Source organism: Rhinoraja longicauda, chromosome 13 (genome assembly GCF_053455715.1).
Source record: "Rhinoraja longicauda isolate Sanriku21f chromosome 13, sRhiLon1.1, whole genome shotgun sequence".
NCBI lineage: Eukaryota > Metazoa > Chordata > Chondrichthyes > Rajiformes > Arhynchobatidae > Rhinoraja > Rhinoraja longicauda.
In genome coordinates this window covers 6,660,537-6,683,369 of record NC_135965.1, presented here as the reverse complement: position 1 = coordinate 6,683,369, position 22,833 = coordinate 6,660,537, and the positions used below count along the sequence as shown (strand labels likewise).

The 22,833-nt window shown below is 44.5% G+C and overlaps 1 protein-coding gene across 1 annotated transcript in view; it reads left to right on the top strand.

The window, feature by feature from the left end:
- Positions 1–22,833, top strand: part of LOC144599354 (uncharacterized) — a 42,585-nt gene that overhangs the window by 4,838 nt on the left and 14,914 nt on the right. Inside the window, exons 2-4 of the mRNA XM_078410146.1 lie at positions 1,743–1,830; positions 17,144–17,228; positions 18,463–18,588. Coding sequence (XP_078266272.1) covers positions 1,743–1,830; positions 17,144–17,228; positions 18,463–18,588 — 299 coding nt within the window. The remainder of the gene's footprint in view (positions 1–1,742; positions 1,831–17,143; positions 17,229–18,462; positions 18,589–22,833) is intronic.

Sequence of the window (22,833 nt, the reverse complement as noted above, 5' to 3'; positions counted from 1 at the left end):
AGTGTTCCCAGCATTTTCTGTTTTGATTTCAATTTTCCAGTATACAGTAAACCTTTTGCTCTTGACTAATTAAATCCATATCAGACAGGGGCAGGAAAGTTAAATATAATTATATCGTAGAGTACAGGTCTTCACTGTTTGCTACTCCAAATTTTGGGCCATTTGCAAACTGACTAACAAATCCATCTGCATTGTTGATTATAATCACAAACGAGTGTCCCAGCACCGATGACTGCGGAGCACCGCTGTCCATATTTCAAAACATTAATGACAAAAATTATTTAACCTTAATTTTTTTTAGAAACATAGAAACATAGAAAATAGGTGCAGGAGGAGGCCATTCGGCTATTGTGATCATGGCTGATCGTCCCCAATCAATAACCCGTGCCTGCCTTCTCCCCATATCCCTTGATTCCACTAGCCCCTAGAGCTCTATCTAACTCTCTTAAATCCATCCAGTGATTTGGCTTCCACTGCCCTCTGCAGCAGAGAATTCTACAAATTCACAACTCTCTGGGTGAAAAAGTTTTTTCTCACCTCAGTTTTAAATGGCCTCCCCTTTATTCTAAGACTGTGGCCCCTGGTTCTGGACTTGCCCAACATTGGGAACATTTTTCCTGCATCTAGCTTGTCCTGTCCTTTTATAATTTTATATGTTTCTATAAGATCCCCTCTCATCCTTCTAAACTCCAGTGAATACAAGCCTAGTCTTTTCAATCTTTCCTCATGTCAGTCCCGCCATCCCAGGGATCAATCTTGTGAACCTACACTGCACTGCCTCAATTACAAGGATGTCCTTCCTCAAATTAGGAGACCAAAACTGCACAATAGACCAAAACTGTACACAACAGACCAAAACTGTACCCAACAGACCAAAACTGTACACAACAGACCAAAACTGTACACAATTTTCTATTCTAATTTTCATTAATTGACATCCAAAATACTCCCTGATCAAAATGAATGTTAACTTCTTTTAATCAATTTCCATTAATAACATTTTCTTTGTAGCATTGGGCTGTGGATGTTTGCACAGTTTAGGCTCATAGAGGCAATATCTTTCATACCATTTTCCAACACGCTGGGTTTTGATCCCATCTCCATGTTATGACAGCACAGATCAAACTCTCCACCATTTACACTTCATGATGTATCGGAAAAGCAGCCAACATAATTAAAGACTTGTCCCACCCTGGACATTCCTCCTGTGTGCTCTCAGCGGAGAAAAAGATTCAGAACCTTGAATGTGCACACCACCAAACTTTGGAATAGCTTCTTTCTCATTTGCTATCAGCCTTCTGAGCAGAATAATTATTTTTGATGTCGAATTAGAGTTATTCTAGAAAGTCAGGGTGAAGAAACATGCAAAGTGAACATTAAACTCTAAGTTGGAAAAACTAAAGATGGATATGTTAAAGTAAAACAGTTGCTAGAAATCTGAACCAAAACGATGATTGCTTCAAAATGCCCAGCAGATCACTTAGCATCAGTGGACTCTCCACTGACGTGCTGAATGTATCCATTCAACATTTTCTATGTTCAACATTTGACAGCCGTGGTAGAACACACCTGGCTTTGCATATCAATAATACAGTTATGATTTATATCTTCTCACTTACTTTGCACTTAAAGCCATTAATCCTTTTTCGTTTGCATGGATATAACAATGTTTGTTATTTCTAACTTTGCATTTATTTTCTAGTGAACGCTGGTTGATATAAAGTTTCTTCATTTTGTTGCAGAGAATTATCTCGTGGGCAGTTTGGCGAAAATGTTCAGCCTCATGAGGCAGACCTACAGATGGGTCAACTGTCAACTGGAACCTGCCGGGTATGATTTAAACATATGATTCCTGTTAGCAATGAATTTTTCCATTATACGATACGATATGAAAGAACTTCATTTATCCCAGGAGGGAAATTGATCTGCCAACAGTCATAAAAACACAAAACACAAAATACATGAAACAGGAAATTAAAGCGATGAGTGGAGATGTGCAGGGGGTGGGGGGGGGAGTTGAGTCAGTCTCAGTCTCGCCCATGACAGAAGGGGTAGGAGTTGTACAGTTTGATAGCCACAGGGAAGAAGGATCCCCTGCGGTGTTCTGTCCTGCATCTTGGTGGAACCAGTCTGTTGCAGAAGGAACACCTCAGGTTGACCAGTGTGTCATGGAGGGGGTGGAGCTGTATTGTAGACAATAGGTGCAGGAGGAGGCCATTCGGCCCTTCGAGCCAGCACCGCCATTCAATGTGATCATGGCTGATCATTCACAATCAGTACCCCGTTCCTGCCTTCTCCCCATATCCCCTGACTCCGCTATCCTTAAGAGCTCTCTCTCGCTCTCTCTTGAAAGCATACAGAGAATTGGCCTCCACTGCCTTCTGAGGCAGAGAATTCCACAGATTTACAACACTCTGAGAGAAAAGGTTTTTCCTCATCTCCGTTCTAAATGGCTTACTCCTTATTCTTAAACTGTGGTCCCTGGTTCTAGACTACCCCAACATTGGGAATATGTTTCCTGCCTCTAACGTGTCCAATCCCTTAATAATTTTATATGTTTCAATAAGATCCCCTCTCGTCCTTCTAAATTCCAGTGTATACAAGCTGAGTCGCTCCAGTCTTTCAACATACGACAGTCCCGCCATTCCGGGAATTAACCTAATGAACCTACGCTGCACTCCCTCAATAGCAAGAATGTCCTTCCTCAAATTTGGAGACCAAAACTGCACACAGTACTCCAGGTGCGGTCTCACTAGGGCCCTGTAAAACTGCAGAAGCACCTCTTTGCACCGATACTCAACTCCTCTTGTCATAAAGGCCAACATGCCATTAACTTTCTTCACTGCAAGCCTGCATGCTTACTTTAAGTGACTGATGAACAAGGACACCTAAATCTCTTTGTACTTCACCATTTCCTAACTTGACACCATTCAGATAATAATCTGCCTTCTTGTTCTTACCACCAAAGTGGATAACCTCACATTTATCCACATTAAACTGCATCTACCATGCATCTGCCCACTCACACAACCTGTCCAAGTCACCCTGCATCCTCATAGCATCCTCCTCACTGTTCACACTGCCACCCAGCTTTCTGACATCCACAAATTTGCTAATCTTACTTTTAATCTCTTCATCTGTCATTAATGTATATTGTAAATAGCTGCGGTCCCAGCACCGAGCCTTGCGGTACCCCACTAATCACCGCCTGCCATTCTGAAAGGGACCCGTTAATCCCTACTCTTTGTTTCCTGTCTGTCAACCAATTTTCTATCCATGTCAGCACCCTACCCCCAACACCATGTGCTCTAATCTTGCCCACTATTCTCCTATGTGGGACCTTATCAAAGACGTTCTGAAAGTCTAGGTACATTACATCCACTGGCTCTCCCTTGTCCATTTTCCTGGTTATATCCTCAACAAATTCCAGAAGATTAGTCAAGCATGATTTCCCCTTCGTAAATCCATGCTGACTCGGAACGATCCTGTTACTGCTATCCAAATGCTCCGCAATTTCTTCTTTTATAATTGACTCCAGCATCTTCTCTTCTCCCTCCCTTCTCTCTCCCTTCTTTATTAAAAAGTGGGATAACATTAGCTACCACGGGAACTGATCCTGAATCTATAGAACATTGAAAATGATCACCAATGCATCCATGATTTCTAGAGCCACTTCCGTAAGTACCCTGGGATGCAGACCATCAGGCCCTGGGGATTTATGATCCTTCAGTCCCATCAGTCTTCCCAACACAATTTCCTGCCTAATGTGAATTTCCTTCAGTTCCTCTGTTACCCTCGGACCTCTGTCCACTAGTACATCTGGGAGATTATTTGTGTCTTCCTTAGTGAAGACAGATCCAAAGTACCTGTTCAACTCGTCTGCCATTTCTTTGTTCCCCATAATAAATTCACCTGCTTCTGTCTTCAAGGGACCCACATTTGTCTTAACTATTTTTTTCCTCTTCACATACCTAAAGAAGCTTTTACTATCCTCCTTTATATATTATTGGCTAGTTTAGCTTCGTACTTCATCTTTTCTCCCCATATTGCCTTTTTGTCCAAGATGCTCCGCAGTTTGAGGAGCATCCTCCCCTCCAAGATCACCTCCCATGAATCCAACTCCACCCTCAGGACGGAGCCAGTCTTCGCGATGAGTTTGTTAATCCTACTGGCTTCCGCATCTTTCGTCCTGCTGCCCCATCTTACTAAAAAGTTTTAAACTAAATGGGGGGGGGGGGGGGGGTGTCTAATGGGATAGTCAAGGATGGAGTTAAAGGGAAAGAGAGTAAAGGGATAGTTAATGACCGCATAATTAATGGGAAAGAAAGCTCACAAAGGGATAGTAGAGTAGGGCCAAACTGGAGACCGGCCCGGTGCTTCATGCCGCCCGTGCGGCTCGGACTTTAACATCGCGGAGCTTACGATTCTTTCCCGGGGATCGACTGGAGAGCTCCAACCGCGGGGCCTGTGGACATTAACATCGTCTCTGGTAAGAAGAAGCTGACTCGGGAGCTAGTGTTTCAATCGTCCCGACCTGAGAGTTTCGATCATCTCGACACGATGGCTTCAGACCGTCAGCTGTGGCGACTGCGGATGGTTCAACAGCCCCGACCGCGGGCGAACAAAGAGGAAGCTGCTCAGTCTGAACATGGGTCTCAACCCGAAACGTCACCCATTCCTTCTCTCCAGAAATGCTGCCTGACCCGCTGAGTTACTCCAGCATTTTGTGATACCTTCGATTTGTACCAGCATTTGCAGTTATTTTCCTACACAAAGAGGAAGATGCTTAAACTTTATTACCTTCCTTCACAGTGAGGAATGTGGAATCCGCTCTGGTGGATGTTTATGTTAAATTTTATTTTATGTGGCTGTGTGTCTTGTTGCTTTTTACGTAGTATGGCTTTATGGTAACGCAAACTCCAGTCTTTCAACATATGACAGTCCCGCCATTCCGGGAATTAAACTACACTGCACTCCCTCAATCGCAAGTATGTCCTTCCTCAAATTTGGAGACCAAAACGGCACACAGTACTCCAGGTGCGGTCTCACTAGGGCCCTGTACAACTGCAGAAGGACCTCTTTGCTCCTATACTCAACTCTTGTCATTAAAGCTAACATGCCATTACCTTTCTTCACTGCCTGCTGTACCTGCATGCTTTAAGTACTTTAACAACCCTAATGAATGTATACTGTGGGCATTAATTAGCTGTTTCTTAAACCATTGTAAATTCTCAGGCGTGAGCCTAACTTCAGTAATATATTTTTGGAAGTATTTGCCTGAATCTTCTTTTATTCCCTCAGTTACTTACGTTTATGTATATCAATCAACTCGATTTTACTCATTCTGGCGGGTATTTGCGGGTTAATACCGAAGGTCGTATTGGTAATAGGACATGTCCTAACACCTTACTGATATTCCTTTAAAGAAGTGGTTGTACAGTATTCCCCTTTCCCTCTACATGCAACCTTGGTGATGTTGACCCTCAATGCCCTGGCTCCCATTGTACAATTGAAACCTGCCTTCGCCTCAAATCCACATAGAGCTTGTTCCTCATTGTATATAGGGTATGGACAGTCAACAATCCCGTCAGTGTGTTGGCATTCAGTCAGGGGTGTACCTACCAATCCTTCTGTCTTTTCTATGGCATAAGGCAGAACACCTTCATGTCCTAGCCATATTCCTTCCCTAATAATGCCTATATTTTCTGCTTGGTAAACTTCCAGCCCACGTTTATCCTGAGGGATTATTAGAAGTCCCAGTATCATTCCCAAAGCTTTACCAGCAGCTCCCCCACAACCTTCCTTGAACTAGACTTTACCTAATCGGTGGAATTGACTCCCTGGTATCCTCGGATGTATTTCTCTGTTGGTTAAATTCCCCGGTTGTTCATCACTAATACAAGAGGGAAAGCTTCCTTTGCTGACCCACTCAAGATTTCTCTCAGCTGTTCTCGCATCTAATTCCCATAGATACTACACAGGGTCCTATTTTGTGGGAGCTCGACTTATCATTAGGTGTCTGTAAGTGTTGCCGGTCCAGACCTGGTCCATATACTCCATTAAAATGTACCCATAATCAGCTGGCATAAGCTGTCGGATGTTCCCCTTCTTTCTGTCTACATTTATTCAAACCCTCCACTGGCTCTGTTCTGTCACTTCCCACCACCATCAGTATGGCTTCGTTCACGGCCTGCAGGCTATCTCCCCCACGGTTCTGAGGCTCTGATGCTGAATGTATGAAAGGGCCAAGACATGCAAGCAGGAGCTTTCTCTCTTCCTCATCATCTAGCCCATGCAGATCTTTCTGCTGGGGGACACGATCAAATAATTCGAGGGTCAGCGGAAGGTTTGAAGACTGGGATGCTTTTTGCTATTTCAGATAGTTGTGCTACTGTCAGTGATGTGCTATATGTTATTCCCCTGTTATCACGTCTGTCTGGCGTGTGATAAATGGATTCATAAGGATGGTTTTGATGGATGGTGGAATGCCCTGACATTAATCACAGGGGGGCTGAGGTCCCAAGTCGCACTCCGGCTCTCCAAATCCCTCTCCATATCTCTGGGCTATCGTATCCAACTCTCCCCAATCTAGTTCACTTTCCTCCTCAACTTCTTCCGCAGTTCCAAAGGTGCACATCATACCTCTTCGCACTGAGAGCTGCGCCTTTAATTAATGGCATGACCCATAACAGCGTTGCGGTAGAGAGAGATCTTTTGATCCAAGTCCACAACCTCTTGAAAATGGTAACACAACTAGATAGGGCAGTAAAAAAGGTGTGCTTGCTTTCATTGGTCAGGTTATTGAGTACAAGAATTAGGAAGTTATGATGCAGCTTTGTAAGACTTTGGTTAGGCTGTATTTGGAGTATTTTGTGCAGTTGTCCCATTACAGGAAGAATGTGGAGGCATTTGAAAAGGTCCAGATATTGACCAGAATGATGCCTGTTCTAGAGGGCTTCAGCTATGGGGAGAGATTACACAGACTTGGATTATTTTGTCTGGTTGTGGGGAGACCTGATATAAGTATAAAAAATTATGTGAGGCATAGATAGGGGAGAGAGTCAGAATCTTTTATTCAGGATGGAAAAACCAAATACTAGAGGGCATAGTTTTAAGGTCTGCGCAGACCACCAATCACCTTGTACACTAATTCTATCTTACACACTATATAATCACGGTGGCGCAGCGGTAGAGTTTTTGCCTTGCAGCGAATGCAGCGCCGGAGACCCGGGTTCAATCCCGACTACGGGTGCTGTCCTTACGGAGTTTGCACGTTCTCCCCGTGACCTGCGTGGGTTTTCTCCGAGATCATTGGTTTCCTCCCACACTCCACAAACGTACAGGTTTGTAGGTTAATTGGCTTGGTTAATGTAACAATTCTCCCTCGGAGAATTGTAGGATAGTGTTAATGTGCGGGGATCGCTGGTCGGCACAGACCCGGTGGGCCGAAGGGCCTGTTTCCTCGCTGTATCTCTAAACTAAGCTAGAGACAATTTACAGAAGCCTATTACCATTCAGACCTGCATGTCGTTGGAATGTCAGAGCAATCCGGAGAAAACATCCAGTTACAGGAAGAATTTCTAAACTCTGGGCCGGACCGCCCTGTGGAGGGCTGTGGAGAAATGGTTCATCTGTGGAGGAATGAACAGCCAACGTTTCCGATCAGGAGTCTTCCTCAGAGCGATATTAGTAAAGGGAAAATTGTTGGAAAAAAGAGGTGAGGGCAGGACAAATCCTGGCAAGTGATAGGTGGATACAGGAGAGGGGGGTGGGTTATTGGCAGGTGGCTGGGTAAGTGACAAAGGCTCGAGGTGAAAAGGAGACAAAATATGTCAGATAAGGAGAGAAGAGGAGTGAACTGTATTGCCAGAGGGAGGGGATGTAGGAGGAAGTAGACGGTGGAGAGGGGAAATACGTGGAATTAAAGAGAAATGAGGAACTGAGTGATGGGACATAACTGTATAAAGAGGGAAAAGGGATGCTTGACTGGGATGGTGGAGAAAGTGGGAACAATAGATGCACAGCAGGGTGGAGGGATGCAGGGAAGAGGGATGCAGGGTATTACTTGAAATTGATGCACTCCAGACAACATAATGCCAGGTTGCATCAGTTTGGTTTGGGAACAGCAATGCCCAGAAGTACAAGAAATTGCAGAATAGCCCAGTCCAGGAGAGTTGTGGAATAGCCCAGTCCGGGAGAGTTGTGGACACAGCCCAGTCCGGGAGAGTTGTGGAATAGCCCAGTCCAGGAGAGTTGTGGAATAGCCCAGTCCGGGAGCGTTGTGGACACGGCCCAGTCCATCGCACAGAGCAGATTCCCCACCTTGGTCTCCATCTACATTTCACCGTTGGGCTGAAGATATAGAAGCTGGAAACCGTGCACCACCAGAATCAGGAACAGCTTTGTCCCCTTTGATAGCAGGCTTTTGAACAGTCATTCCATAAACTCGGATACTGTCCGTTCTCCTTTGCTTCATTGGGGACATTGAACTTTGTCTCGGGGGAACTGTTGCGTTACAATGCCAAAAACTATATTCTGCACTTTATCTTTTCCTTGCTCTATCTCTTGCACTTGGGTTTATCTTGATTGCATCTGTGTACAGTATTAACGGATTTGATTGAATAGTTTGCAAAATAAAGTTTTCACACTATGTCGGGACTTGTGAGAATAAAAACCTAAACTTGTCAGCTTCAATACAAAGCTTCAACATGGGATCACTGCTAAACAATGTGGTCAGAGATCTGGGGCTACAGGATCTCCAACCTGTGAAATGTGAGAAATTCATTGAATGATACTGGCAAAGTTTCAACAGGAAGATTTCTGGCAGGTTCATTGTCTGAAATGTGACATCAGTTGAATCTTTACTATAAGAAAGTCACTGCAGACTGCATTGTGAACAAGAGCACAAGAGAGAAAATAACGACATTGAATCGGGAGAGATGTGGACGCATTACTTTATCTTGCTGGTTGCCATTGACATGGCTCACCAATCGACCACAATAGGTAAATAAATTTGATTTCCTTATTGTTTAATGAACAGTAGGTTTCAGAGCAATACAGTGAAAATTAAGAATCCCTTGTGTACTGATATAACCACACAAATATTCTTACCAGATGCAGCTAAATTAGTACAGACTTTGCACATTAGTTCATGGTTATGGTACATGGTGTGAATGTATTTGTCAAAGCCTCTGGAGATGTTTAACGAGCTTGAAGATTTGTTTATAGTTAACCTGTGCCTAACATTCCACAATTGGAAAAATGTGTCTCAATGGGTGAGATTATGCGTTATATATTGGGTGGATTAAAAACTCTGTGCTTTTCATAATAGCTTGATGAAGAAACTTATCAGTTAACCAAACATGAAAGAAGATTTACGGTACATCCTGCATAAAGACTTGAGAATAGCAAATGTTGTTCTCTTATTCAAGAAGGAGGGATAAGTCAGGAAACTACGATCAGAGAGCCTTACATCAGTAGGAGGGAATTTATAGGGAAAAAATCGTTGAAGGGACAGGACTTGTGGTCACTTGCGAAGGCAGAGACTGATTGGGGGGAAGTCAGGGTTTTTTTGAGAAGGTAACCAAGAAAATTGATCAAAGCAGGGCAATAGACATAGATTTTAGCAAGGCCTCAGAAAAAGCCTTGCATGGTGGGGCAGTTCAGAAATTTTAAGCACATGGGATGTAATGTGTTTGATTCAAAATTGACTTGGCAACAGGGATATTGGCCTTGGTGAGTTTTTTCTCTGTCTTGAAGTCTACAGCCAATGATTTTCTGCAGAGCTTGGTGTTGGGACCAATGTTGTCTCTCAAATATCTAAATGAAGTAATCAGTTCCATTCAGTTCATTGTTTATTGTCATGTTCAGTAAAAAGCTTTTGTTGCGTGCTAATGATATATATTCCAAAGCGAAACGTCACCTATCTATTTTGTTTATAGATACTACCATTACTTCAGCATTTTGTGTCTTTCTTTGATATATCTACTTGACTTGGATGAGACTTAAGGCAGCGAGCTTGCTGAGGACATATAAACTGCTGTAGTCGATAGTGAAGAAAGTCGTTTCGGATACAGGTGCTCATTTAGAAAGTTAGGCAGAACAGTTGCAGATCGAATTTAGTCCAGATAAATGTGACTTAATGCATGTTGCCATGTCAAATACTGGTAGGGCATGTAACATAACCGGCAGGGGCCATAGGAATGCTGATGTGTAGAGAGGCACATGATGTGTAGGGTGCCTGAAGTTCATCGTTCAAGTTCATGCCCAAGTTCATAGTTGCCTGAAAATGGTGACGCAGGTGGATAGGGCCAGCAAGCTTGCTGTCATAGGCCAAGGTAAGTGTAAGAGTTGGAGTCTCATGTCATAGATGCGGCATGAGACTACACTTGAGGTTTTGTGTACAGCTATGGTCATCACATGACAGGAAGAATGCAGTAGCATTAGAGGGAATACAGAAGAGATTCGCCAGCATGTTGATGAAAATGGAGGATTTTAGTTACAAGAAGAGATTGGGTGGGCTGGTCTTTTTCTCATTAGAGTGCAGGAGGCTGAGAGGTGACCTTGCAGAGGGTTTAATAATATTATGTGGGGCATTGATAGGGTAGACAGTCAGTCTTTTTCGCAGGTTAGGGGAGTCTAAAACCAGAAGCCATAGATTTAAGGTGAGAGGGAGAAAATTAAAGGAAATTTGAAGGGGAAATATTTTGATTATCTGGAATGAGTTGCCAGGGATGATAGTGATGGCAGATACAATTACCATATTTAAAGTAATTTTGACAGGTACTTGGAGAGGAAAGAAGTAGAGGGATAAGGACCTAATGCAGGTAGTGGAATTTGTGTCGATAAGTGCAATACCATCATGGTCTTCATGGGTGAGTTGGAGAAAGGACCCCATTTCTATACTCTACATCTCTATGGTTCCATGATTCTATGATGCTGATCAGTTGGTTAGATCTGCAGAGCAATGACAAAGAGAAGCTAATCTTTGTAAGTGCGAGGCTGGAGGATGAAGAAAAGATGAGGTATGAGGGTAAACTAGCCAATAATATAAAGGAGGATAGTAAAAGCTTTTTTAGGTATGTGAAGAGGAAAAAAATAGTCAAGGCAAATGTGGGTCCCTTGAAGACAGAAGCAGGGGAATTTATTATGGGGAACAAGGAAATGGAAGACGAGTTAAACCGGTACTTTGGATCTGTCTTCACTAAGGAAGATACAAACAATCTCCCAGATGTTCTAGTGGCCAGAGATCCTAGAGTGACGGAGGAACTGAAGGAAATCCACATTAGGCAGGAAATGGTTTTGGGTAGACTGATGGGACTGAAGGCTGATAAATCCCCAGGGCCTGATGGTCTGCATCCCAGGGTACTTAAGGAGGTGGCTCTAGAAATTGTGGACGCATTGGTGTTCATTTTCCAATGTTTTATAGATTCAGGATCAGTTCCTGTGGATTGGAGGGGAGCTAATGTTATCCCACTTTTTAAGAAAGGAGGGAGAGAGAAAACGGGAAATTATAGACCAGTTAGTCTGACATCAGTGGTGGGGAAGATGCTGGAGTCAATTATAAAAGACAAAATTGCGGAGCATTTGGATAGCAGTAACAGAATCGTTCCGAGTCAGCATGGATTTACGAAGGGGAAATCGTGCTTGTCTAATCTTCTGGAATTTTTTGAGGATGTAACTAGGAAAATTGACAGGGGAGAGCCGGTGGATGTGGTATACCTCGACTTTCAGAAAGCCTTCGACAAGGTCCCACATAGGAGATTAGTGGGCAAAATTAGAGCACATGGTATTGGAGGTAGGGTACTGACATGGATAGAAAATTGGTTGACAGACAGAAAGCAAAGAGTGGGGATAAATAGGTCCCTGTCAGAATGGCAGGCAGTGACTAGTGGGGTACTGCAATGCTCAGTGCTAGGACCGCAGCTATTTACAATATACATTTATGACTTGGAGGAAGGGATTAAAAGTAACATTAGCAAATTTGCAGATGATACAAAGCTGGGTGGTAGTGTGAACTGTGAGGAAGATGCTATGAGGTTGCAGGGTGACATGGACAGGTTGATTGAGTGGGCGGATGCATGGCAGATGCAGTTTAATGTGGATAAGTGTGAGGTTATCCACTTTGGTGGTAAGAATAGGAAGGCAGAGTATTATCTGAATGGTGTCAAGTTAGGAAAAGGATCGTACAACGAGATCTGGGTGTCCTAGTGCATCATTCACTGAAAGGAAGCATGTAGGTACAGCAGGCAGTGAAGAAAGCCAATGGAATGTTGGCCTTCATAACAAGAGGAGTTGAGTATAGGAGCAAAGAGGTCCTTCTGCAGTTGTACAGGGCCCTAGTGAGACCGCACCTGGAGTACTGTGTGCAGTTTTGGTCTCCAAATTTGAGGAAGGATATTCTTGCTATTGAGGGCGTGCAGCGTAGGTTTACTAGGTTAATTCCCGGAAAGGCGGGACTATCATATGTTGAAAGACTGGAGCGACTAGGCTTTTATACACTGGAATTTAGAAGGATGAGAGGGAATCTTATCGAAACGTATAAGATTATTAAGGGGTTGGACACGTTAGAGGCAGGAAACATGTTCCCAATGTTGGGGGAGTCCAGAACCAGGGGCCACAGTTTAAGAATACGGGGTAGGCCATTTAGAACTGAGATGAGGAAAAACTTTTTCAGTCAGAGAGTTGTGAATCTGTGGAATTCTCTGCCTCAGAAGGCAGTGGAGCCCAATTCTCTGAATGCATTCAAGAGAGAGCTAGATAGAGCTCTTAAGGATAGCGGAGTCAGGGGGTATGGGGAGAAGGCAGGAACGGGGTACTGATTGAGAATGATCAGCCATGATCACATTGAATGGCAGTGCTGGCTTGAAGGGCCGATGGCCTACTCCTGCACCTATTGTCTATTGTCTATTGACTAATAGCAAGCTCCCGCGAGGCGCTGCAGGGCTGTAAGAGAACAGACCCGGTGGCCCTGGTGACGATCAGTGGCCTGCAGTGAACAAGGACGGACCTTGTGGCCGATGGGAATGATGACCCGGCGAGCTGCCCGTGGGCACGTGTGGCGACAGGCCTGGTCCACTGCTGCAAGGAGAGGTCCGGCGGACCGCTACCAACAAGGGGAAGCTTGAAGCCCCAAGGAGAGTCGAGGATGGAACAGATGGCGATGACAGATGTGAGGAATGGGCCGGTAGGAGAGGAACCAGGGTATTGCCTTCAGAGCCTTAAACTCAGCTGCAGGAGGTGCAGGGACAACGAGGAGGTGCAGGGACACAGAGGCGGTGCAGGGACACAGAGGAGGTGCAGGGACACAGAGGAGGTGCAGGGACACAGAGGCGGTGCAGGGACACAGAGGAGGTGCAGGGACACAGAGGCGGTGCAGGGACACAGAGGCGGTGCAGGGACACAGAGGCGGTGCAGGGACACAGAGGAGGTGCAGGGACACAGAGGAGGTGCAGGGACACAGGGGAGGTGCAGGGACACAGGCGGTGCAGGGACCCAGAGGCGGTGCAGGGACACAGAGGCGGTGCAGGGACACAGAGGCGGTGCAGGGACACAGAGGAGGTGCAGGGACACAGAGGCGGCCGGGCGAGGAGAGTAATCCGTAATCATTCACAGGTGCACATTGACAGGGATTTGATTTTCCGACCCCACCCTCCCCATCAATACACAATGGCTATATCGAATGAAAAACAAATCATAATAATTACTTCCTGGACTGCACATTCTTTGTGATTGTTTTTTAACCAGAGTGGAATGCTGACCTGAGTTAACAGCGTGCAATGTAGTGGGGTGGAGGTGAGACGTATGGAATGCATGATAATTGTGACTGGTTTCTTGTGAGTCAGTGGATTGACACAGAAATTACCAATTGTGATAGTCAAAGCCCCAGTGAACCTTGCAAAACGGGAGCATCCACGATCCGATCACACAGGCAACTATGCTGCTGCTGCTGTTACACTGTTGTCAATGGCTCCTTCCTCCTAATACAGAACAATGTTCTCACCTGCCTGAAGAAAGGCCCCGACCCGATATGTCACCCATTCCTTCTCTCCAGAGATGCTCCCTGTCTCGCTGAGTTACTCCAGCTTTTTTGTCTATGAATCAGTGACTTTTATTTCATGTTATGCAAAATAAGTAGAAAAAGACAATATAGTTTACTTTTTATTGTAGGTTAGGGCAGTGTAATTGTAGGTTGAATAGAACGTGACACTCATTGAAGACATGACTCTCCGTGTGGAAGTGAGTGCAGTCATTTATTTGATTTACGTTGCAGTATTTTACATAAATACTGTTTGGTATTAAAATATAAAATTGCAATGTAAAGCATTTGTATTATGTTGAAAGACTGGAGCGACTAGGTTTGTATACACTGGAATTTAGAAGGATGAGAGGGGATCTTATTGAAACGTATAAAATTATTAAGGGGTTGGACATGTTAGAGGCAGGAAACATGTTCCCAATGTTGGGGGAGTCCAGAACCAGGGGCCACAGTTTAAGAATAAGGGGTAGGCCATTTAGAACAGAGATGAGGAAAAACTTTTTTAGTCACAGAGTTGTGAATCTGTGGAATTCTCTGCCTCAGAGGGCAGTGGAGGCCAATTCTCTGAATACATTCAAGAGAGAGCTAGATAGAGCTCTTAAGGATAGCAGAGTCAGGGGGTATGGGGAGAAAGCAGGAACGGGGTACTGATTGAGAATGATCAGCCATGATCACATTGAATGGTGCTGGCTCGAAGGGCCGAATGGCCTACTCCTGCACCTATTGTCTATTGTCTATTTGAAAGGGTAGGAAATACAATATAATATACAATATCCTTTATTGTCATTGTACAAGTAGCTTCCATATTGATGCTATGAAATCAAATATTTAAATAAATCACAGCGAGCATGTTTAATGTGGATAAGTGTGAGGTTATCCACTTTGGTGGTAAGAATAGGAAGGCAGAGTATTATCTGAATGGTGTCAAGTTAGGAACAGGGAACGTACAACGAGATCTGGGTGTCCTAGTGCATCAGTCACTGAAAGGAAGCATGCAGGTACAGCAGGCAGTGAAGAAAGCCAATGGAATGTTGGCCTTCATAACAAGAGGAGTTGAGTATAGGAGCAAAGAGGTCCTTCTGCAGTTGTACAAGGCCCTAGTGAGACCGCATCTAGAGTACTGTGTGCAATTTTGGTCTCCAAATTTGAGGAAGGATATTCTTGCTATTGAGGGCGTGCAGCGTAGGTTTACTAGGTTAATTCCCGGAATGGCGGGACTATCATATGTTGAAAGACTGGAGCGACTAGGCTTGTACACACTGGAATTTAGAAGGATGAGAGGAGATCTTATCGAAACGTATAAGATTATTAAGGGGTTGGACACGTTAGAGGTAGGAAACATGTTCCCAATGTTGGGGGAGTCCAGAACAAGGAGCCACAGTTTAAGAATAAGGGGTAGGCCATTTAGAACTGAGATGAGGAAAAACTTTTTCAGTCAGAGAGTTGTGAATCTGTGGAATTCTCTGCCTCAGAAGGTAGTGGAGCCCAATTCTCGGAATGCATTCAAAAGAGAGGTAGATAGAGCTCTTAAGGTTAGCGGAGTCAGGGGGTATGGGGAGAAGGCAGGAACGGGGTACTGATTGAGAATGATCAGCCATGATCACATTGAATGGCGGTGCTGGCTCGAAGTGCCAAATGGCCTCCTCCTGCACCTATTGTCTATTGTCTAACAAGAAGGGGGAGAGAAAGGAAAAAAAGTAAAGGGGGAACAAGGTAAAGTGCAAAAAAAGTTCATGCAGGGGTCAGTTGTTCCAGATGACCCTGGGCGCGGAGACAGATCATGGCGGGCTCTCAGCAGGTCCGATTCAGAGCAGCTATAGCTCTAGGGATGAAGCTGTTCCTTAGTCTGGAGGTGCTGGTGAAGAAGGCCTTGTACCGTCTGCCAGATGGAAGTAGTTCAAACTGATGGTGGCATGGGTGTGTGGAGTCCTTGTAGATGCTGATTGCTTTTCTGAGGCAGCGTGCATGTAGATGTCCTCCAGGGCTGGCAGCTGTGTCCCAATGATCCTCTGCGCTCTGCGGACGACCCGCTGAAGAGCTTTCCTATCCGCTGCCGTACAGCTGAGATACCACACATAGATGCCGTATGTCTGCAAAACAAAGAATTTCACTGTGACAATAAAGTATTTATTCATTAATTCATTCAGAATACTATTGTGATATACAGTATTTTGCTTCATAATTCTCATGCAAGGGGCATCCTCGTGCAACCAGCACTTCCCATTTCCCCACGGATGCCGAGTGACTGAGAGAAGGCAGAGAAGGCTGAGTCGAGTGTTGGTGATAATCCAGTTGTAATCTTGCCGCACGTGAATTGTATTATTCCACACCAGGTCATTATTTTGTGCAGGCAGCTGCCTCGATCACTTTCACCAGAGTGACACAGTGCTGCAATCTTTAACTGCTGCCTTGCAGCATTATTGACACAGGATCTGCCCTGCGTACGGTTTCTACAGTTTCTCCCTGTGACCGCATGTGTTTCCTTTGCGTGCTCCAATTTCCCAAGGTTGCTCGGTCGACAGGTTGATTGGCCACGGTAAACTGTCCGTAGTGTGCAGGTCAGTGGTAGAATCTGGCAAAAGTTGAAGTGAAGGTGGGAAGAATGTATAAAAACTGGATTAATATAGGATTAGTGTAAATGTATGTCTGATGGATGGCTCAGATATGCTCTATGACTATGATTTTATGACTAAAATAAAGCTGTTCCTTCTCCATATCATCAACAGCAACGCAGCATTTGATGAGTGTCTGATAAAGTCTAAAATCTAATGTAATTTATGACTTTAGGTTTCAAGGTCAGTTTACTGTCACATGCACCAATTAAATTTGAGTTACCATACAGCCATACGAAGTGTAAAGCAACAAGACACATAGCCACATAAAATAAAATTTAACATAAACATCCACCACAGCGGCTCCCCACATTCCTCACTGTGATGGAAGGTAATAAAGTCCAATCTTCTCCCTCTTTATTCTCCCTCGGTCGGGGCCAACAAAGCTCCCGCAGCCAGCGGTCCGAACCCCTCGAGTCGGGGCGATCGAAACTCCCGCATCGGGACGGTTGAAACTCTCCACGGCTCGGTTCCCGAATCGGTCTCTAACCAGGGACTGCGGGTTCCAGGGAGTCCACAGGCCTGCGGTTGGAGCTCTCCAGTCGATCACCGGCAAAGGGATCGCAAGCACCACGATGGTAAGTCCACGCTGTGGCCGCAGATGAAGTGCCGGGTTGGTCTCCAGGAAAGGCCGCGCCACTCCACGATGTTAGGCCGCAGTGGGGACGGAGATGTGAAACAGAAAAAATAATTGCATCTCCGTCAAGGTAAAAGATTGAAAAAAGTTTCCCCCAGCCCCGCCCCCCAATATAACAAACCAAGAAACATTAAAACATACTCTAACACGTACTTCAAATAACAAAACAGAAGAAAGGACAGACTATTGGCGAGGCAGCTGGTTCTGAATGTTCATGCTGGTTCTGAACGTTGCGGAACTGGTCTTCAGATTACTCCCTCTTGTAAGATGTGGGATTTACCCAATAACAATTGCTCCCAGTGTACCCTCATGAGCTGCAGTCCAATAATGTTGTAGTTTTCCTCACTACAATTTAGTACTTTCCCACAAGGCCCTGCCTTCTCCCTATTCATAACAATTGTAAAATGTATGTTATGATGCAGCCGCCAGGGAGGAGGCCAGATTCAGCAGCCCACAGCAACACTCACATGTAGGGTGAACTTGTGTACATATTTTATTTATTCTGGATTATGCTGGCAGCTCAGTCTCTGTCCAGGGCTTCTTTCCTGCACCTTTCTTCACCATATGGTGACACGGATGGTCGTGGGTTTGGCCCTATGGCCCTTCTTCACACCAGCGACAGGGTGACATAGTTAGCTGGGAAATTCTCCCTCACCCCCGTCCTCTCTCCGCTGGTTACAATGCCTGGGTTTCACAGGGACTAGGCTGCGGGGACTGTGCGGGTCGGTCGGGGACGAGCTGTCTGTCCGTGGGCGTGGGGAAGAGAGTGGAAGTTTTGTTGCCTCCATCACAGTGAGGGAGTGTTTGGAGTCACTGTGATGGACGTTTGTGTTGGGGTTATGTGTCTTGTGTTCTTTTTTGTGTATGACTGCTATGTAATTTCGTTCGGTACCTTGGTACCGAATGACAAATAAAGCTCTGTTGAACTGTTGGACAAGGTGCAGGTAGGCAAACCAATATCAGCTAATTGGACACAGCAGTTACCAATGATGCTGGGGATTGGCCTCTGCTGTCCTGGCAGCCAGTGATAGGGATCAGAGCAGCATCCGAGGGAGAGGTTACAGGCACACATGCCACACTGGACGTAAGCCAGAGGTTGCTACGCACACTCACATGGTAATAATTGGAAAACTCAATGCAAGTGTTTGACATTTCATTCATTTGTTTTCCTCCAGATATCGATGAATGTGGAACCAACACCTCAAACTGTGAACAAGTCTGCACCAACACAAACGGAAGCTTTGTGTGCAGTTGTTACCTAGGTTTCAGCACCAATGTGACCAACTCTTCACTCTGTGATGGTAAGAAGATTGAAATGCATTGTTTCTCACAGATTATGGATAATTTTCAATGTGGCTGTAAAACAAAGTATATTCTTGACCTGAAACGTCACGTACAGTCTAAAGTATAGTATTTACCTTTAGAAATTGAAGGAAGCAACACATCCAGAATAACTTAGTGCGAGTCTGTCATCAAAATCATGAACATCCATGCTTCAATACTCCTTAAATCTCACAGAGCCAATGTAAAAGATGAAAGCACTGTGATGTTAATGATCAATCAAGCTACAACTGGCACACTGTCAGCTGGTAACATTTCAAAGCATCAAAGTAATATAAACATAGCACAAAAAGTAAGGAAATTTGTGTTTGGTAGATTATTTCTCTGTTGTAACAATGCTTCTTGGCAATAAATCTTATACCGTTGGAAAGCCTGTTTATTTCCCTTTTAAATGGTGCCACATTTGTAAGGAACATGCATTTGTGGGATGAGCAGCAGAGCTGAGTATATGGGTTGCGCCCATGAAAAATTTGCCAAATCTTCTCTCCCAATGCCAAACAGCTTATTCTGCTGTTGCTATTGACTCTTGTTTTGAGCTTCTGGTACCCCCAGGTGCTGACAATCAGGTGCCTGATTGGCACCTGATTGGCAGCATCTGTGAGCATGGGCCCTGCTACAGTGGTCAGTAGGTGTCTGCTCCAATAATCGGCATGCCACGTTTGACTGATCTGGATAGGGCCCGTGCGATAGGGCAACTTCAAGCTGGTGTTCCGCAAAACCAAGTTGCGGCATTATTTGGAGTGAGCCCTAGTACCATCTCCAAAGTGAAGGCCAAGTTCCATATAATGGGGGATGTCAGAGACAGGCCGCGAAGTGGGCTTCCCAAGAAGACGACACCCGAAGAAGACCGTTTCCTCACCCTGTCAGCACTTAGGAACCGTAGGCTGTCTTCTACAGATTTGCAGTCAAGGTTTGCAGGACGATATGGCCGACGGCTCTCTGCCCAGACAATTCGGAACAGACTGCACGCAGCCGATCTCCGGTCTCATAGGGCTGCCAGGAGGCCTGCCATGACTGCCCTTCACCGTCAGGCCCGTTTGCGCTGGTGTCGGCAACACGTGCACTGGAACCCGAACATGTGGAGGAACGTTATGTTCAGCGATGAGTCCAGATTCTGCCTACGGCAGTTGGATCATAGGGTCAAAGTGTGGAGAAGACGCGGAGAACGCTATGCTGATTGCTGCACCGATAGAGTAACATCTTTTGGTGGAGGCAGTGTGATGGTGTGGGGCGGCATCTCCCTCACTGGAAAAATGAGGCTTGTCATCATTGGAGGCAATCTCAATGCAGAGAGATATCGAGATGAGATTCTGCAACCAGTGGCAATCCCATATCTCCACAGTCTGGGACCGAACTCTATCCTCCAAGATGACAATGCTCGCCCCCACAGAGCAGGGTTTCTCAGATACTACCTCCAGAATTTGGGAGTGGAGAGGATGGAATGGCCTGCCAGCATTCCTGACCTCAACCCCATTGAACACTTGTGGGATCAGCTTGGGCGTGCTGTTCGTGCCAGAGTGACCAACACAACCATGTTGGCTGACTTGCGACAAATGCTGGTTGAAGAATGGGATGCCATCCCACAACAGTGTGTGACCAGGCTGGTGACCAGCATGAGGAGGAGGTGCCAGGCTGTTGTGGCTGTGTATGGTTCTTCCACACGCTACTGAGGCTCCTGTTTATTAAATGAATAAATTGTTAAATTGCCAATATGTCTTGTTTCTTCAGACTTCAATCATCCAATCCACCAAACAACACCGAACAAGAGTCAATGGCAGAATAAGTTGTTTGGCATTGGCAGAGAAGATTTGGCAGATTTTTCATGGGCGCAACCCACATACTCAGCTCTGCTGCTCATCCCACAAATGCATGTTCCTTACAAATGTGGCACCATTTAAAAGGGAAATAAACAGGCTTTCCAACGGTATAAGATTTATTGCCAAGAAGCATTGTTACAACAAAGAAATAATCTACCAAACACAAATTTCCTTACTTTTTGTGCTATGTTTATTTGATAAAGACAGCACAATTTATTCACTTGGATCAGGAAGATTACATCCTATTGTCTACAGTATATCATGATAGAAAGAATGAGAAATTCACTTGGCAAAGTTAATTTATAAAATCATTGATGTATTACTAACTGCTTTCCATCTAGACATTGATAAATGTGCAAACAACATCTCAAACTGTCAACAAATCTGTACCAATTTCACCGTTTCACCAAAACATACGTAAACTTCAAAGTGTTGTAATGCCGATATATTTAAGAATGACAACTTTACGTATTGATTTGCATCTGTAAAGTCCCATTCTATAGTCTACAGTAAGCCATGATATTAACACAGAGAGAGTTGCAATTGGTGTCATTAAATGTAATAGATGTGATTGAGGCTTCATTCGCTGTTTTCCCTCCAGATCAGAGGGAGAGGTTACAGGCACACATGCCACACTGGAAGTAAGCCAGAGGTTGCTACCCACACTCACATGGTAATAATTGGAAAACTCAATGCAAGTGTTTGACATTTCATTCATTTGTTTTCCTCCACACATCAATGAATGTGCAGCCAATACTTAAATCTGTCAACAAATCTGCACCAACACAATCGGAAGTTTTGTGTGTAATTGTGACCCAGGCTTCAGCACCGATGTGACCAACTCTTCCCTTTGTAATAGTAGGATGTTTTAAGACAGATGGTTTATCCCATTTAGCAAGTACTAAATATTGTTGCATTTCAGGCTGCCCAGTCCATCTTAGATTGTCAAAGAATGGATTTTAGTCACATTAATATTCTGTATAATTATAACACTGAAGATAATTTGTCAGATATTAAGAAAGATAAAATTCCACAAGATTCCCTCATTATTACCCAGTGAAATCAATGGGTTAAAGCTGTGCTTTTCAATACTGAGGGCAATTCCCCAATGGGGTTGTAATTCCCCAGGAATCCTAATGCCGATGATGGATGAGGCAAAGAGTGGCTCACATTGACCTGGTTTTCTAGGTCAAAATATATATATTTCCAAAAGTCGTCACCATAATTGTGCTGCCAACATATGATCACAGCCTGCATTCTGTTGCAATTCAGAATACTTGGTGTCAAATTTAAATTTATTAATATTATACCTATGTTTTTCAATAGTTTGACCGTTTCAACAAGTGGGATGTAAACATACAGGAAATCAGATGCCAGTGACTCACATAACAAAGTTTGGCTCACATTGAGATACTTGTGTTTTCTAACAACAAATGAAGAAGGGTAGCACTATACATGGTGTATAATGACAGCCTGCAATCTACTGATGTTCAGAGAATGACAAACACACCGTTGGCAAACACAATTGCAATACAGGAGTTTGAAACATTCGCTGGCTTTCTTCCAGACATCAATGAGTGTATAACCGGCACCTCAGACTGTCAACAAATCTGCACCAACACAATGGGAAGCTTCATATGCAGTTGTGGTCCAGGCTTCAGAACCAACGCGACCAACACTTTACTGTGTGACATAGAGATTTATAATTTTTTTCATGATGCTGGTCTTACATTGCTGACTTAACAATTTAACAATGAATAAGAGAGTATATTGTTTCAATCTCTGTAAATCTTCAAAGCATGGAAAAAAACTGCTTGGCCCGACACATTCATGTCTACCAGGATGCCCCTTCTAAGGTAGTCACAATTACCCGCATTTGGTCCATATTCCTCAAAACCATTTAATTACTGATCCAGGCTTCAATAGCAACTTAACCTATTGGGCTCTTTGTGATGGTAGGAATCTTTGAGCACAAAGTTCTTTACAGATGGACAAAATGGATAGTATTTCTAAACAGCTTGTTTAGGAATCAACTGTGCAGAAGACCAGAAGAGATTGCAGTGTCTTGTGGATGTAGCCCAACCCATCACGGTACGGCACGGTAGCGCAGCGGTAGAGTTGCTGCTTTACAGCGAATGCAGCGCCGGAGACTCAGGTTCGATCCTGACTACGGGTGCTGCACTGTAAGGAGTTTGTACGTTCTCCCCGTGACCTGCGTGGGTTTTCTCCGAGATCTTCGGTTTCCTCCCACACTCCAAAGACGTACAGGTATGTAGGTTAATTGGCTGGGTAAATGTAAAAATTGTCCCTAGTGGGTGTAGGATAGTGTTAATGTACGGGGATCGCTGGGCGGCACGGACTTGGAGGGCCGAAAAGGCCTGTTTCCGG